Here is a 13,858-nt window from a genome sequence, read left to right as displayed (position 1 = left end):
TCCGGGATCAGAGTCACGTGCTTTGTTTTTAGCCAATGGCAGTGGGTTTTTCCTTGATCCAGAACCAGGAAGTGGTAATGTTTGTGTTGGAGGAGTGTGAGCAGAAACCTGAGCTGAAGTAGAAACGAAACTAACATCATTACTGACTACATGTATCTTTATTTTCACGGGGAATTGAAGTAAGTTCTGCGTCTGCTTAAACTCAAAAGCATGAATTAGAATCTGCTGATATTTTAGTGTTTTCCTTCGGGAGATAACGGCTTTAGAGAGGAACACGTTTCCTGCTCAGTGCTGGTGTCACGTGAATGTGTTTACAGCTCAGACTCCGGGATTTTCTTCATGACACGCAATTAAATTGATATTTTTGTCGAGTTTACAGAGCGGAATGAAAATCCATCAGGGTCATGGTGCGCTTTAAACGCGCTGTGTAGTAAACCTGAGCTGCTTTTGGAGCTGCTTTTGGAGCTGCTTTATTCACCTCACATCAGCATCAGCACCTTACAGGTAGGACACGTTTGCGCATATTGTCAGAAAAACAAGTTCATTCAAGTGGAGATAAATAACCGGATTGCAATGTTTACCCAAAGTATCACTTTTTATACATAAAAGATTAGACGCATTCAAATGTAAAAATATATAACACTTTAAAGATTATATTATTATTATAAGTTAGGATGCTGTGCGCATTTACTGCGCAGCCTAAAACGCATTATAATCATTTTTAAATGGGGGAATTTTGACATTTATATTTATATGTATTTAATGTTTTATTCATTTATATATATATATAAAATAAGATAACTATTTATTTATGTAATATTTATTTGATTGTTACACATTTTGTATATAAATAATTGTTATTTATTCACTTTAACACCTTTCAATCTATCATTAGTTTTATAATCAAGTGTATGTTATGGTTATTATGTTCAAAATAAGAGTTTTTCCTTTACCACTGTCACCACTGGCTTATTTATTAATGATAAACTAATAGGCCCAAACAGACCCAAACAAATTCATATTTTATAACCTGTTAAACTGTGAAAAGAGGTGAACAAAAAAATGACCTAAATTGTTTTTTTTTTTTATTACTTTTATGATCTTTATTTATAGCTTATGTATTTTATTATTTTAAAGTATATTATTTATTTATTAGGGTCTGTACATATAAATAAATCTTCTATTAATGTTCCTGAAATAAAGAATAATAAACGAAAACTTGAAAGAGATAAATGCGATTCTTCTTCTTTAATGAATGAAAGTGTATTTGTTGTTGTTATGAATGCTGGAGGGGTTTGTAATCAGGTGAAAGTATTTTGTGCTTGTACAGGAAACACACAGCTCAGGTGTGTGTATTAATGGGATCTGATTGAGGAGAATGTAATGTGACTCGAGTTTGTTTGTGCAGATTTGGGTCTTTTTTGTCGACATCTCAGAGTCACCGTAACAGGACGACTCGAGGGAACTGAAGATGTTTGCCAAGAAAAATAAACGTCCTGTGGCTCCTAAAGGCCAAGGAGCTGCTGCTGCCAAACAGGTGAGAGGGATTTCATTTCATTTTCAGGATCAGAAATCATCTTCACACGAGTTCGCTTTCCGGAAGATTCTTGTGTTGTTGTGTGGAGCAGCTGCGTGTAAAACTCTGTCTCTTGCTGCAGATGGGTTTATTTATCGACTTTAACCCCGAGGACATGATGGACATGAGCGAGAGTGTGGACGATCCGGATCTGGAGGCTGAATTCGCCGCCATTGTGGGGAAAAAAACAACTGCTGCTGCTAAAGCGAAAAAAAACAGCAAAGGTAAAAAACAAGAAGGGGGTGTGGCCTAAGTGGCGGTTAGACTAGCCTTGAAATCTGTCAGTCCAAAAACAAGGGGTGTGGCCTAAATGGATGTAGCGAAAGAAGTCACAGTGAAGAAGGCGTGGCCTCTGTACATGTCAGAGGAGGCGTGGCCTAAGATGATGATGTTTGCTGTAAACAAGGCTTGGGGATGTGTTATTTTATTATGTTTTAATCTGCCAGTTTTGTAAAGGGGGTGTGGCCTAAATTACAGTTAAATTAGTGAGAAAGGCATGTTTTCCTAAAAGGAGGTGTGGCCTATTTGGAGGCTAGTTTACAGTAAAGGAGGGTGGACTCTGAGTCAGTCACGGTGAGAGAGGTGTGGCCTCTGTTGTAACTAACTCTAAGAAAATAGTAAATAAGGTAATCCTTTAACTCCGCCCCCATACAGTATAGTCCTTTAACCCCGCCCCCATACGGTATAGTCCTTTAACTCTGCCCCCACTAGTTAGTGTGACGCACACATGGAAAAGGAAAGTCATGTCGCTAAAACGCTCTGAAATCGTACAAGGTTCTGAAGGAAAGTAAGGGATAATTAAGCACTTAGCTGGAACGGGAACAAGGTACTGTGTTTGATTGTTTAATGTGTATATGCATTAATATGTGGATTAATCTATTTAACTGTAAAGAAGTGTTTTAATGTGTTGTTATCACTGTCACATCTGTGACATCATTGTGTGACATCACAAAAGGGTTTCTTATAAATGGCTATTCATGTTTATGTTTGTAAGAGCTGATTGTATTATTTGTTATCTATCTGTTCTGTAGCTCTTACGGTGTTTCACTAAGAAAAGGTTTCTCATCAAGGAAAGGTAGATTTTGTGTTTCCCAAAGAAAAGGCTGACGGCTGAACACAAAATAAAGGCTTTTTGAAACATCAGTACGCTTCACCATTGTCTGGCTGGGGGTTTGCTACACCTGTACCTGTCAGTCAGAAATGAGGGGGCGTGGCCTATGTGGATGATAGCTATAATGCGGGAGGCATTAACAGGGTGTGATTTTTTAGGTTTAGTGAAATGTTGGGTGTGGATGTTAGGTCTTTCTACCTGTTGGTTCTATAAAAGGGGTGTGGCTTATGTGGATGACTGTGCTCCAAAATGAACAGTAAATCTGATTTTTCAGCTCCGTTACCGATGGAAGACATTGCGAAGATGACAGAGGAGTGCATGAAAGACCTCGACAATGACGTCAGTGACGACGACCTCGAGGACGACGAAGATCTGCTGGTATTGTTCTGTTATTGTTACAATGTTACTGTGTGTGTGTGTGTGTGTGTGTGTGTTGTAAGCGGTTATGTACGCTTTGTGTGTTGTAGGCAGAGCTACAGGAAGTGGTGGGTGAAGAGGAAACAGATTCTGGTGCAGAGACCGCCACCTCGCCTGGCACTGAGGAAACTGGGCCAGTGGAGCCAGAACCACAGGTACCACTGGTACCAACATACAGAACCACTGTGCACAATGACACACACCCACGGTGCATCATGGGTAACCATATTGGGGTTAGATGAGAACTTTGGGTTCCAGTGAAGTCTGCAAAATGTAAAAAGAAAAAAAATGTTTTCAAGTACATTTTATTTTAATTTATTTTAAATTAATTAATTAATTCACCACCAGTTAAATTGATTTCCTGCATTAGTATAACCAGGCAGTGAAAACCTTTCAGTCAGACCTGAAATTCACTGACCTGATGCTCCACCCACAGGAAGTGAAGGCGTCCTCGAACACCAGCAGCACCACCCAGGCAGCAGCAGCATGCGGTGGTGTCGAACGCACCATTCAGGAGAGAATCACCATGTACATCGCTGCTATAACCAACGCTAAAGCTGCAGGAGAGCCGGCTAAAGCTCGCCGCTACGACAGAGGCCTCAAGGTACCGAGATATGTTCCTTCATCTCATCGTCTCATTGCATCATCACGTTCTGTGTTTTAGGAGGATCTGGCAATCGGAATTCATTTAAAAAATATCTCAAAAATAATATTGTTTATGTTTTGTGATTTACCAATTGGAGAGGTTTTATTATTATTATTATTATTATTATTATTATTATTATTGTTGTTGTTGTTGTTGTTTATGCCCCTCCCCCCAGACCCTACAGACCATGTTAGCTACCCTACGTAAGGGAGGAAAGATAAACGAAGCAGAGATCCCACCTCCGGTGGCCTCTGGTAACCGCGGCGACGCCGCTCCTCCCTCGGCTCCTCCCACAGCCGCACCAGAGCATCACGAGGAGTCAGATAGCGCCGTGGAGACGTCACCCGTTTCTCCGGAGACAGACTCCGTGTTGACGCTGCAGGTTTGCACGAGCGCAGATCTGAACTGTTCTAGAATTCTATAGATACTTAGAAAGACAAGCAATGCTGTGATGTCATTGTTTGTGTCACGCCCACAGGAAGTGAAAGCGTCCCCCTCAGCAGAGACCGCTGCGGTTTTGCCGGACAGCAGCGGGGGTCCGTCTCATGCCACCTCACCTGAGCAGGAGCGTATCCCAGAATCCCCTGCAGGTAGGAAATGCTGAGTGTGAGCGTCCACACTTTGTTTTCATTGTGTCTAATCTAATTACAGTTAATCAGACCGTAATGTAATGAGTTTTAAGCATTTAAAACTTTTTATTGGGTTTGTGTATTTATACACAAAAGTAAGTGCCCCCAGTAAGGAGATGTTGTTGGAGAGACAGAAGCAGTACAAGATGGCGGCTCTGAGGGCAAAGCAAGCCGGAGATCTGGATCAGGCCAAAACACATATGAAAAACAGCAAGGTATGATAAACATCTGTCTCTGTCTGCACCCATCTGTCTGCACCCGTCTGTCTTCACCCGTCTGTCTGCACCCGTCCGTCTCACTGTTCTCATACTGAAATGATTCTTTGTCTGTCTGAACCTGTCTGTCTTTTTTAAACACTTTGCATGTATATAGCTGCCCCGTCCGTTTATCTGACCATCTTTCTCTCTGACTATCTAATACATTTTTTTCTTTATATGTATGTTGCTTTGTTTCTCATTCTGTTTATAATTTTTTGTTCTTTGCCCTGTTTTATATATTCCACTTTTATATTTGTTGGGGTTTCTCTCTCTCTCTCTCTCTCTCTCTCTCTCTCTCTCTCTCTCTCTCTCTGTCTGTCTGTCTGTCTGTCTGTCTCCTCTTTGTATGTCTATCTGTATGTCTGTTTATCTGCCTGTCTCTTTGTCTGTCTGTATGACTTCCTGATTTTTGCTGGTCTCAGCACAAACTCTAACAGGGTTCTGTCAGGAATGTGTGTCACGAGGGAAGTTACAGAGCGTCTCCTTTTTTCGCTTTTTCTCCTTCAGAGTTTTGACGCTGCGCTCGCGGCGCTGGAGAAAGGAGAGAGCGTGGACTTCACTAAACTTCTTCCTCCTCTGTCCCGAGGTGAGAAAAATCCATTTTGTCCAGAATTTAAACCATGAAAACACGCCGCTCAAAACTTCCTGTTTTGAAGGTTGTAGGTCATTAAAGGTTTATTTATAGAGAAGCTGCTCAGATTTGTTTAGTTTCATAATAAACTGTTTTCCCTCTGCAGCAGAAACAGAAGCTTCTCCAATACCCGTGATAAAAATTTCACAATCGTCCCCGAACATGCAGGGTCAGTACACGCATGACCATCTAGCATGCTAACATAGACTTTGCATAGACTCTGCAGTGCATTATGGGTAATACACATATTGTAATTCTTTTTTTTTTTTACCTGTTTAGCCCATGATGCAGCAGTGACTCCGCCCAGCCCAGCCACACCCAGCCTGGCCCTGCCCAAAAGTATTTTGGAAGCTTTGGAGCAGAGGATGGCTAAATACAGAGAGACATACGATCAGGCTAAAGCTAGCGGCAATGACCGCAAAGCCCGCATGTATGAGCGCATCATCAAGGTAACAGATCACATGACCCTTCATCAGCAGTAGTGTGGAGTTTCTGTATAATTCAACCGACATGTTTCATTCTCCTGTCGTCCACAGCAATATCAGACCGCCATCCGCTCACATAAAGCAGGACGGGACCTTAATTACGGAGAGCTGCCAGTACCACCAGGTGTCTCCCTCACACACACACACACACACACACACACACACACACACACACACACACAGTTGCCAGTCGGACGTGTCACATTTTTATGATCGCTATTTTGCCGTTTTTCGTTTGCGATCAGGTTTTCCACCAATCCCAGGACTGGCAGCGGTTCAACCTGAGGAGGGATTGGCTGCTGCTCTGGAAACAGCCAATAAGATCGCTTCGAACGAGATCGAGGATGGAGACGACGAGGAAGAGGAAGCGAGGAAAGAAAGCAAACAGGTCTTCTACCTCTTTACTCTTTATTGTTTAGAAGGATAGATAGATGAATGGAATAAAGGTGGATGGATGGAAGCCAAAGTAGAATGATGGATCATTGATTAAGAAAAAAGTCATGGATGGACAGAAAGGAAGATGAAAAGAATGAAAGATGAAGAGAGCTGTATAAATAGCAGTAAAGAGGGAGAGAAAAATAGAGACTGATAGAATGAAGGATGATTGAATGTTCTCTATGATGTTCAGCCCCAAGCTCCAGCAGGAGCAGTGCAGAAGCCAAAGAAGCTGATAATGACGGTTCCTCCGATGGTCCAGCATCCTAAAAGAACTCCTTCACCTGAGAGAACCATCCAGAAAGAGAGCCTATCTTCTGCAGGTTGGTAGAACTTGTCCATCCTTTGTTGCCTCAGTAGGACCGGAATGTTCTTTTGGGTTCCTGGAGTAGAAGAGCGGAATACTTTGGTGGGGTTTTTTTTCCTTCGCTCAGTGACCGTGTATTTGTTCCTCAGTGACGGAGCAGGTGGAGATGTTGCAGGCTCGGAGGAAGCAGTACCTGAAGGCAGCACTGGAGGCCAAACAGAAGCACGACATGGAGCAGGCCAAGGTTCATCTACGCACAGCCAAGATCCTGGAGCAACTGATTATTGCAGCACGCAGCGGCAAAAACATCGACCTCAGCAAGGTGCAGAAAAGAAAGAAAGACATGACAGACAGACAGACAGACAGACAGGCAGGCAGGCAGGCAGACAGACAGACAGACAGACAGACAGACAGACAGACAGACAGACAGACAGACAGGCAGGCAGGCAGGCAGGCAGACAGATGGGAGAAATGGAAAGTTGGATGGCTGGATGAATCGATGAAAGAAGAGTGAGAAGCTCAAATGAAAGCACATTGATGCTTTAAGAGATGGAGGGATTGATAGATGGTTAGGTAAACAAATAGATAGATGGACAGATAAAAGGTAGAGAGATGATAGGTGGATTACTAGGCACATTAACTGATGGATTAGAGAGAGAGAGAGAGAGCGAGAGAGAGAATAAATGGTTGATGGATGACCAGATGGAGAATATTATGAGGAGAAAAAAAAATAAGCAAATGAAGGTGTGTGTGTGTGTGTGTGTGTGTGTGTGTGTGTGTGTGTCAGGTGCCGTCTCCCTTTCTGACGAGGACGAGGACTTCATCGTGGTCCAGCACAGTGAGGTGGAGTTGTCTGAGAGAGCGGAGGAGGTTTACTCTCAGCTCAGCACCATGCTGAAGGAGCAATATGAGGTGACCCTCTGACCTCTAACATCACCAAGGTCATTACAGATTAAAACCTGAACTGACCTTCTTTTTCTTTTTCTTTTCTTTTTTTTTTTTTTTAGAAGTGTATGACTTACTCCAAGCAGTTTACTCACTTGGGGAATGTAGCTGAAACCACAAAGTAAGAACGAACACACACACACACACACACACACACACACACACAGATCCAGTTGTATAAATTTCTGCTGCCTCTGCTAGATTTGAGAACATGGCAGCGAGATGTAAGAAGAGTCTGGAGATCCTGAAGCTGGCTCAGACCCGCGGACTCGAACCTCCTAAACACCACTTTGAGGAGAGAACATACAGCACAGTCAGGTAGACCTGCATCTACACCACCTTCTCACATTTAATACCATAACAAACAAACTGTGTTCGGACTAAAAGTGGATTGATTCATGGGTTTTTCTGATTAATCAGCACCGATAGTTGATTCCTGGAACGATCAGCTATCAGAAAACTTTCATACCCATAGTTTTTCCGGGTTGCATCTGTTTTGGAGCGGTTGAAAATGTTCATTATACAGTACGAGAGCGGCCTCTAGAGGCGAATCGTTGATACCACACGCTGTTTGTTTTGACACGTGAGCTGCACCTCCTTCAGTTAGTTCACAGTGCATTAACTACAGTTAACAGATAAAATGAAAAAGTTAATTTAAAAATGTATTATTAAATGTTGAAATTAACAAATATACAATTATTATTTCACATAAATCCAAACAGTCGTGAGCATTAAAATTACATGTATTTAGATTTTTATATTGTTTTATTGTTATGCTTAAATATTATAAAAAATTATCAAAATTTCTTCTGAAATGTTAGGTGTCCCAATACTTTTGGCAATATAGTATATATTGAAGTGAGGCTGTAATTTTATATGAGAAAGTGTGTGTGCACGTGTGTGTGTGTGTGTTGCAGGATATTTCCGGAGCTTAGCAGCACTGATATGGTGGTGATGATCGTGAAAGGAATGAATCTTCCTGCTCCTCATGGTGCGTCTGATCTGTCTCTCCGTGTGTGTGTGTGTGTGTGTCTGTCTGTGTGTGTGTGTGTCTGTGTGTGTGTTTGTTTGTGTGTGTGTGTGTGTGTGTTTTCACAACACGTCTTTAAAGTGATTAGAGGTTTTAAAAGCGTATATTTCAGTAATGAGATGTTCTGCAGATGAGATCATGATCATTATTTCTCTTATTCTGTCACATAAAGGTGTCGCATCGAATGACCTGGACGCGTACGTGAAGTTCGAGTTCCCCTTCCCCACATCTGTAAGTCTCTGTGTTTATATGATCTTATTCCTACTGTCTATTTCTGAATGACCTGATGATGAGGAGGAGGAAAATTGATGATGATGATGTTGATGATTTGGTCTGTTCCAGGATCAGCCTCAGAGACACAAAACCTCTGTGATTAAAAACACCAGCAGTCCCGGTGAGCGTCACTCGTTTCCTGGTGTGATACAGTCGGAGTTGTGTGTGTGTGTGTGTGTGTGTGTGTGAGACTCAGGATTTATCTAACGCTCTTCTCGTGTGTGTTTGATGCTGTAGAGTACAACCAGAGCTTCACCTTAACCATAAACCGTAACCACCGCGGCTTCAGGAGAGTGGTGCAGTCCAAAGGCCTCAAACTGGAAGTGTTTCATAAAGGGTGAGACACTGAAACACACACACACACACACACACACACACACACACACACACACACACACACTGCTCCATGTAGTTAAAAACATTTATTACATTATAAAGCCTGAACACATGGAATCTGAACTGAATTGTGTGTGTGTGTGTGTGTGTGTGTGTGTGTGTGTGTGTGTGTGTGTAACAGTGGTTTCCTGAGGAGTGATAAACCTGTGGGAACAGCTCACATTAAACTGGACAAACTGGAGACTGAGAGTGAAGTGCGTGAGATCGTGGAGGTGAGAACTGACTGATTCAGACTCCTGACTTTACTGAATTACTGCCATCCTGATCTTCTCCAACCCCCCCCCTCTCTCCGTATTGTAGGTGATGGACGGACGGAAGGCAACAGGAGGTCGTGTAGAGGTCAGGGTTCGTCTCAGAGAGCCTCTGAGTGGTCAGGACATGCAGACGGTCACTGAGCGCTGGCTGGTGCTGGACCAATCACACGTGAGTGTCTGAGACCTTCATACCACACACTTCTAACATCTTCACCACAAACATTAAATAAATATCAAAAATGAATGCATGTTTTAAGAAGAAACAGTAGAAACAGATGATCAGATGATGTGCAGTGAGAATTACACTAAACATGTACAGAAAAAGAACTACGTCTTGGAATAATCATTTAAATACACAATCAGCTGTTTTAGTTTAATTCACTTCATAATAACAGAAAAGATCTGAAAAACAGAGAACAACAGAATTCATCATTATATATTCATCTTAAAATAACACAGAGCATTTCAACTCGAAACTTTATTTCAATAACATGTTTTGAGATTGTTCTTGAGATGTTCCTCTGTCTCTTCTCTCCTCAGTAGCTCTGATCTTCACTCGACTGACCCGCTGTGATGTCACTTCCTGCTGTTACGCTGCTCTTCCTCACGTCTTTTTACACAAACCAGGAGAAAATGTCACACTGTTACTGTTACAGCAGAACCACATAGAGGTCTGTTCACCAGAGTACACCATTGGGACACACACACACACATACATACACACTCTCACACAAACTCACACACACACACACATACAAACTCACACAAACTCTCACACACATACACACACACATACACACACAAACTCACACACACACACACACACACACTAGTGCACACACACTAGTGCACACACACACACACACACACACACAAACTCTCTCACACACACACACACAACTTTATATAGATAGTGGGATTAAATTAATAAACTATCTCTAATACGCACACACACACACACACACAAGTGCACACACACAAGTGCACACACATACACACACACACACACACACACACACACAGCATCATGTAATTCATGTAGAGTTCAGTATAAATAAATAAACAAAATGCTGTTTGTGTTAAAACGTGACGTTAAAATCGCACTTACGCACTAATCCCAAAGCGAGCGCAGGAGCCGGAACACGTCACGGCGTCACATCGATCGTCACGCCGCTGCGTTACCGCACGACTCTGCTCACCTGATTTATCTATGCAAAGAGCTTTTTTGCGTCGATTTGCTCAAATTAATTTTCTACACTCGTTTTTACGTTACAAAGCAACTCCTCTGCACGGAGAAACACGGGTTAAACCTCACGCGCCAAAGCCATAATCCACAGAACAGCGATCCGAACACGTGGATTTATTACACGTTAACGCTGCCGTTCAGTGTAGAGCACCTCCGTAACCACAACCTCCCATCATCTCATCTCCATGCACTTTACACCTTCATCCCCCTGTAGTCATGGTTACCGTCGTACGGTTCAGACAGCGGCACCTGCAGGACCGGAGCTCTTGCAGAACGTACGCGTTCGTGAAGTCATGAAGATGATTTAATTTTCCACACGTTAACTACGACCGACCGACCGCCGCGTTCATACACACACTAAACCACCGCTCCAATCAGAACTCGTATATAGTAACTCATTTGCATAATCGGTACGCAGGAAATCTAGAAGAAAACGAGGGGCGTGTTTGTGCATCGCTTCGTCAGGTCTTCCGAAGTTCTTCTGAAGTTCTTCTGCTCTTTCCTCTCTAAGCTTTTTATTATCAGTCTCCAAAAATATTTGAAAGCACTCATTTTTTTACGGAACGTCGTAGAAGTGGACGAGGACACGTTCTAAACGTCTGGACGAGACTCTCGCACTTTTTTCCAGCTGCTCTTCTTGCACTTTGACGTGGTTTTGTGGGTCACGTGGGCCTCGTTTGCACGTGATGTTCCGCTCTGCAGACCAGACGCGCTTCTCCTTTTATTTCATTCTTATTATATTAGTGTCTGTATTTTATTTTTTGCTTCAGATTATATATAATATTATTATATAACAGTGACTGGATTTTGCCAAGATGCAGCGATTGGCATTAAAATAAAAACAGTGTGTTGTAGATTCACGTTTCACCCAAAAGCAGCAAAACAACAATGAGGGACGTTAACGAGAGACCAAACGACACGCCGCCACGTTTACGTGCTAAATCAAATACTAATAGCTTTAATAATTGGGGTCTATTTGAGGTGGGGCCTAAATAGGGGCGGGGTCATGGTCGATTCTTGGGGGGGGTGTCCTATTTAATTTCATTGGTAAGCTACGCAGTGACCATGTGGGCGTGGTTTATTTATTGTGTTTGAAAACTTGAAACACTGCAAGTTATTTTGGGAAAAAGTCATACGTTTTGGATGTTTTTGTTTCTTTGAACGTCAATTTCACATTTCACTTCTTTCCTGTTCTTCCATTTCAAACTTTTATTCTTGTCTTTGTTTGCATCTGTTTTTATTGTTGCTTAAAATGTGCCATTAATCAGTTCTTCAGTGTGCCGTCAGCCCTTGTTCTGATCTCCAGTAGGCTGCCTGGACACACACACACACACACACACACACTGATCCGAGCAGATGAAGTTAAAGTTGTTTCTCTCTAAAATCAGAACTCTGGATGTTTCAGTCTGTTGTAGAAAGTTTGTGAATGAAATTCATTTTGTCATTAAAGATATAAAACTTCACTGTTTCTCTCCTAAATGTTTATTTTTAGCCCTAAAACACTTTTAACACCTCGACTGATCTCAGCGTTGGAGTGTGAAGGGAAACATAAACTTGGATTACTGCATTAGACTCCGTCACCTACAGTCTGAATTCTGGAAGACCAATTTTTCGCTGAAAAACAGACCCCTTACTGTGTTTTGAGAGAAAAATCAGACGTTCTCAGATTTGGACAAAATTCACACTACAGATTATGGAGGTTGAGAAAAACACAACAATCCAAGTTGGAGTTTCCCATCATGCTCCAGACCACAGTTGGTCCTGGTAATTTTTGGGTGAAAATCTGACTTTCTCCAATTTTCCCAACATTCACACAGATTTTTGGAATTAAAACCTAATTTAATAATTAAGTTTATTGTTCCATCACAGTCCAAATCTGAAACATTTTACTGGAATATACATTAATGCTAATAATTCTATCTGTTAATAAAGTATACAAACACACACACACACACACACACCAGTTCAGAAGGTTTTTATTGTACATATAATACAGCCGTGTCAGAAGATCTCCTTCTTAAGGACAGAAGCAGGACATGGGGCAGGACCCCACTGCTTTTCAGCTTCTCAGGTTGCCAGGTGAAACTGTTTGAATCACAATCAGTTTTTTATTTCAGAAAAATTTTCTTCTCACTCGCATCCAAAAACTTGATATAAAGTGTGTAACGTGAATCACTCACGTAACTATTTCACACTTCCTGTGACTGAAGTTTGGGTTTCCTCCTGCATGCGTTCAAGCAAACAAACAAACAAACAAACACAAATAAAACACTGGACATAAACACTTCCTGTGCAGGTGAAGGACAAACAGAACACACGTGTGGGGCAGAGACGAGCGAACGCTTCAACACGACTCGCTCACGTATTCTAGCGCACACACTGTGACGTCGTTTCTTCTCCAACCTGAAAATCTGAAACCAAAACTCTCATGAGTGCAACACGTGATTTGAATCCTTGATTCTGATTGGCTGTCGATTATTCCGTCATCATAAATGCATAAACTCGAACACTGTAACAAAGCGTTTCCTCCGAACTGAAGCCGCAACCAATCAGAGCTAAGCGACGTAACAAAACCATTATAGAGTGCTTTAAGTGAAAATAATGGCACCCAGTGATCATCTACAGAGTCCATGCCGGCGTCTCGTCTCCGTCCTCTTCCTCCTGTACGATGGCTTTGCTCCCAGTGCAGTTCTTTACGTAAATAAAGTCACGTCACACTGATTCGTCCCGTTTTTTTAACGCGCCCTCGTCCACGTGACGTACCCAGAATTTTGCTTGTCCACGAGATTTGGACGACTTTTATTCCAGTAGCTGGTTGAAGAATTATTTAATGAGTATGTTCGTGAGGTAGCAAAGCAGATACAGAGCTGCTAGTTAATCAGAACGCTAGCAAAGAATTTAGCTCCAAACCAGCTAGTTAGCAAGCAGCAGTGTAAGCGTATCTCCAGCGAGTTAGCGAACAGATGAATGGAGAAGGTTTGCTAGTCAGGAAGTTGTAATATACGATCTGGAGAAGTTAGCATCTTAACGAATTAGCAGGATGCGAGCTGATACAGCCGCGTTTACATCCGACGTTAATGTTTCAGAATTCGGTCAAATCCGGGATCGTAACAGAAAAATGGCAGAGGGCGCGTTAAACTAAAAACGCTGCACAACGATTGTGAAATGCTGGTTATGTTTAACGCTAGATAACAGTTCCGTAACAGTCGTCCACAAACAC

At 42.1% G+C, this 13,858-nt stretch overlaps 1 protein-coding gene and 1 long non-coding RNA gene across 2 annotated transcripts; one reads left to right on the top strand and one right to left on the bottom strand.

Annotated features, from left to right (window-relative positions):
• The first annotated feature begins 64 nt into the window (after positions 1–64).
• Positions 65–10,198, top strand: cc2d1b (coiled-coil and C2 domain containing 1B). Its single transcript, XM_046876855.1, is given in 27 exon segments — positions 65–504; positions 1,409–1,537; positions 1,659–1,800; positions 2,962–3,065; positions 3,155–3,259; positions 3,541–3,708; positions 3,926–4,132; positions 4,229–4,340; positions 4,476–4,594; positions 5,144–5,222; positions 5,374–5,436; positions 5,547–5,716; positions 5,804–5,876; positions 5,998–6,140; positions 6,381–6,510; positions 6,644–6,816; positions 7,282–7,291; positions 7,294–7,406; positions 7,502–7,560; positions 7,641–7,757; positions 8,357–8,430; positions 8,642–8,700; positions 8,812–8,863; positions 8,980–9,079; positions 9,260–9,350; positions 9,439–9,561; positions 9,933–10,198. Coding segments are annotated over 26 exon segments (2,655 nt in total). The 5' UTR covers positions 65–504; positions 1,409–1,471; the 3' UTR covers positions 9,936–10,198.
• LOC124403205 lies at positions 9,735–12,095 on the bottom strand. Its single transcript, XR_006928857.1, has 2 exons — positions 10,501–12,095; positions 9,735–10,002 (listed from the first exon to the last, which is right to left on the bottom strand). It is a non-coding gene; the product is annotated as an uncharacterized LOC124403205 (long non-coding RNA).
• Between the last annotated feature and the right edge of the window lie 1,763 nt (positions 12,096–13,858).

Source organism: Silurus meridionalis, chromosome 20, assembly GCF_014805685.1.
Source record: "Silurus meridionalis isolate SWU-2019-XX chromosome 20, ASM1480568v1, whole genome shotgun sequence".
In the NCBI taxonomy this organism is placed as follows: domain Eukaryota; kingdom Metazoa; phylum Chordata; class Actinopteri; order Siluriformes; family Siluridae; genus Silurus; species Silurus meridionalis.
The sequence above is the reverse complement of the archived record's forward strand: the minus strand, read 5'-3'. Positions and strand labels throughout refer to the sequence as shown.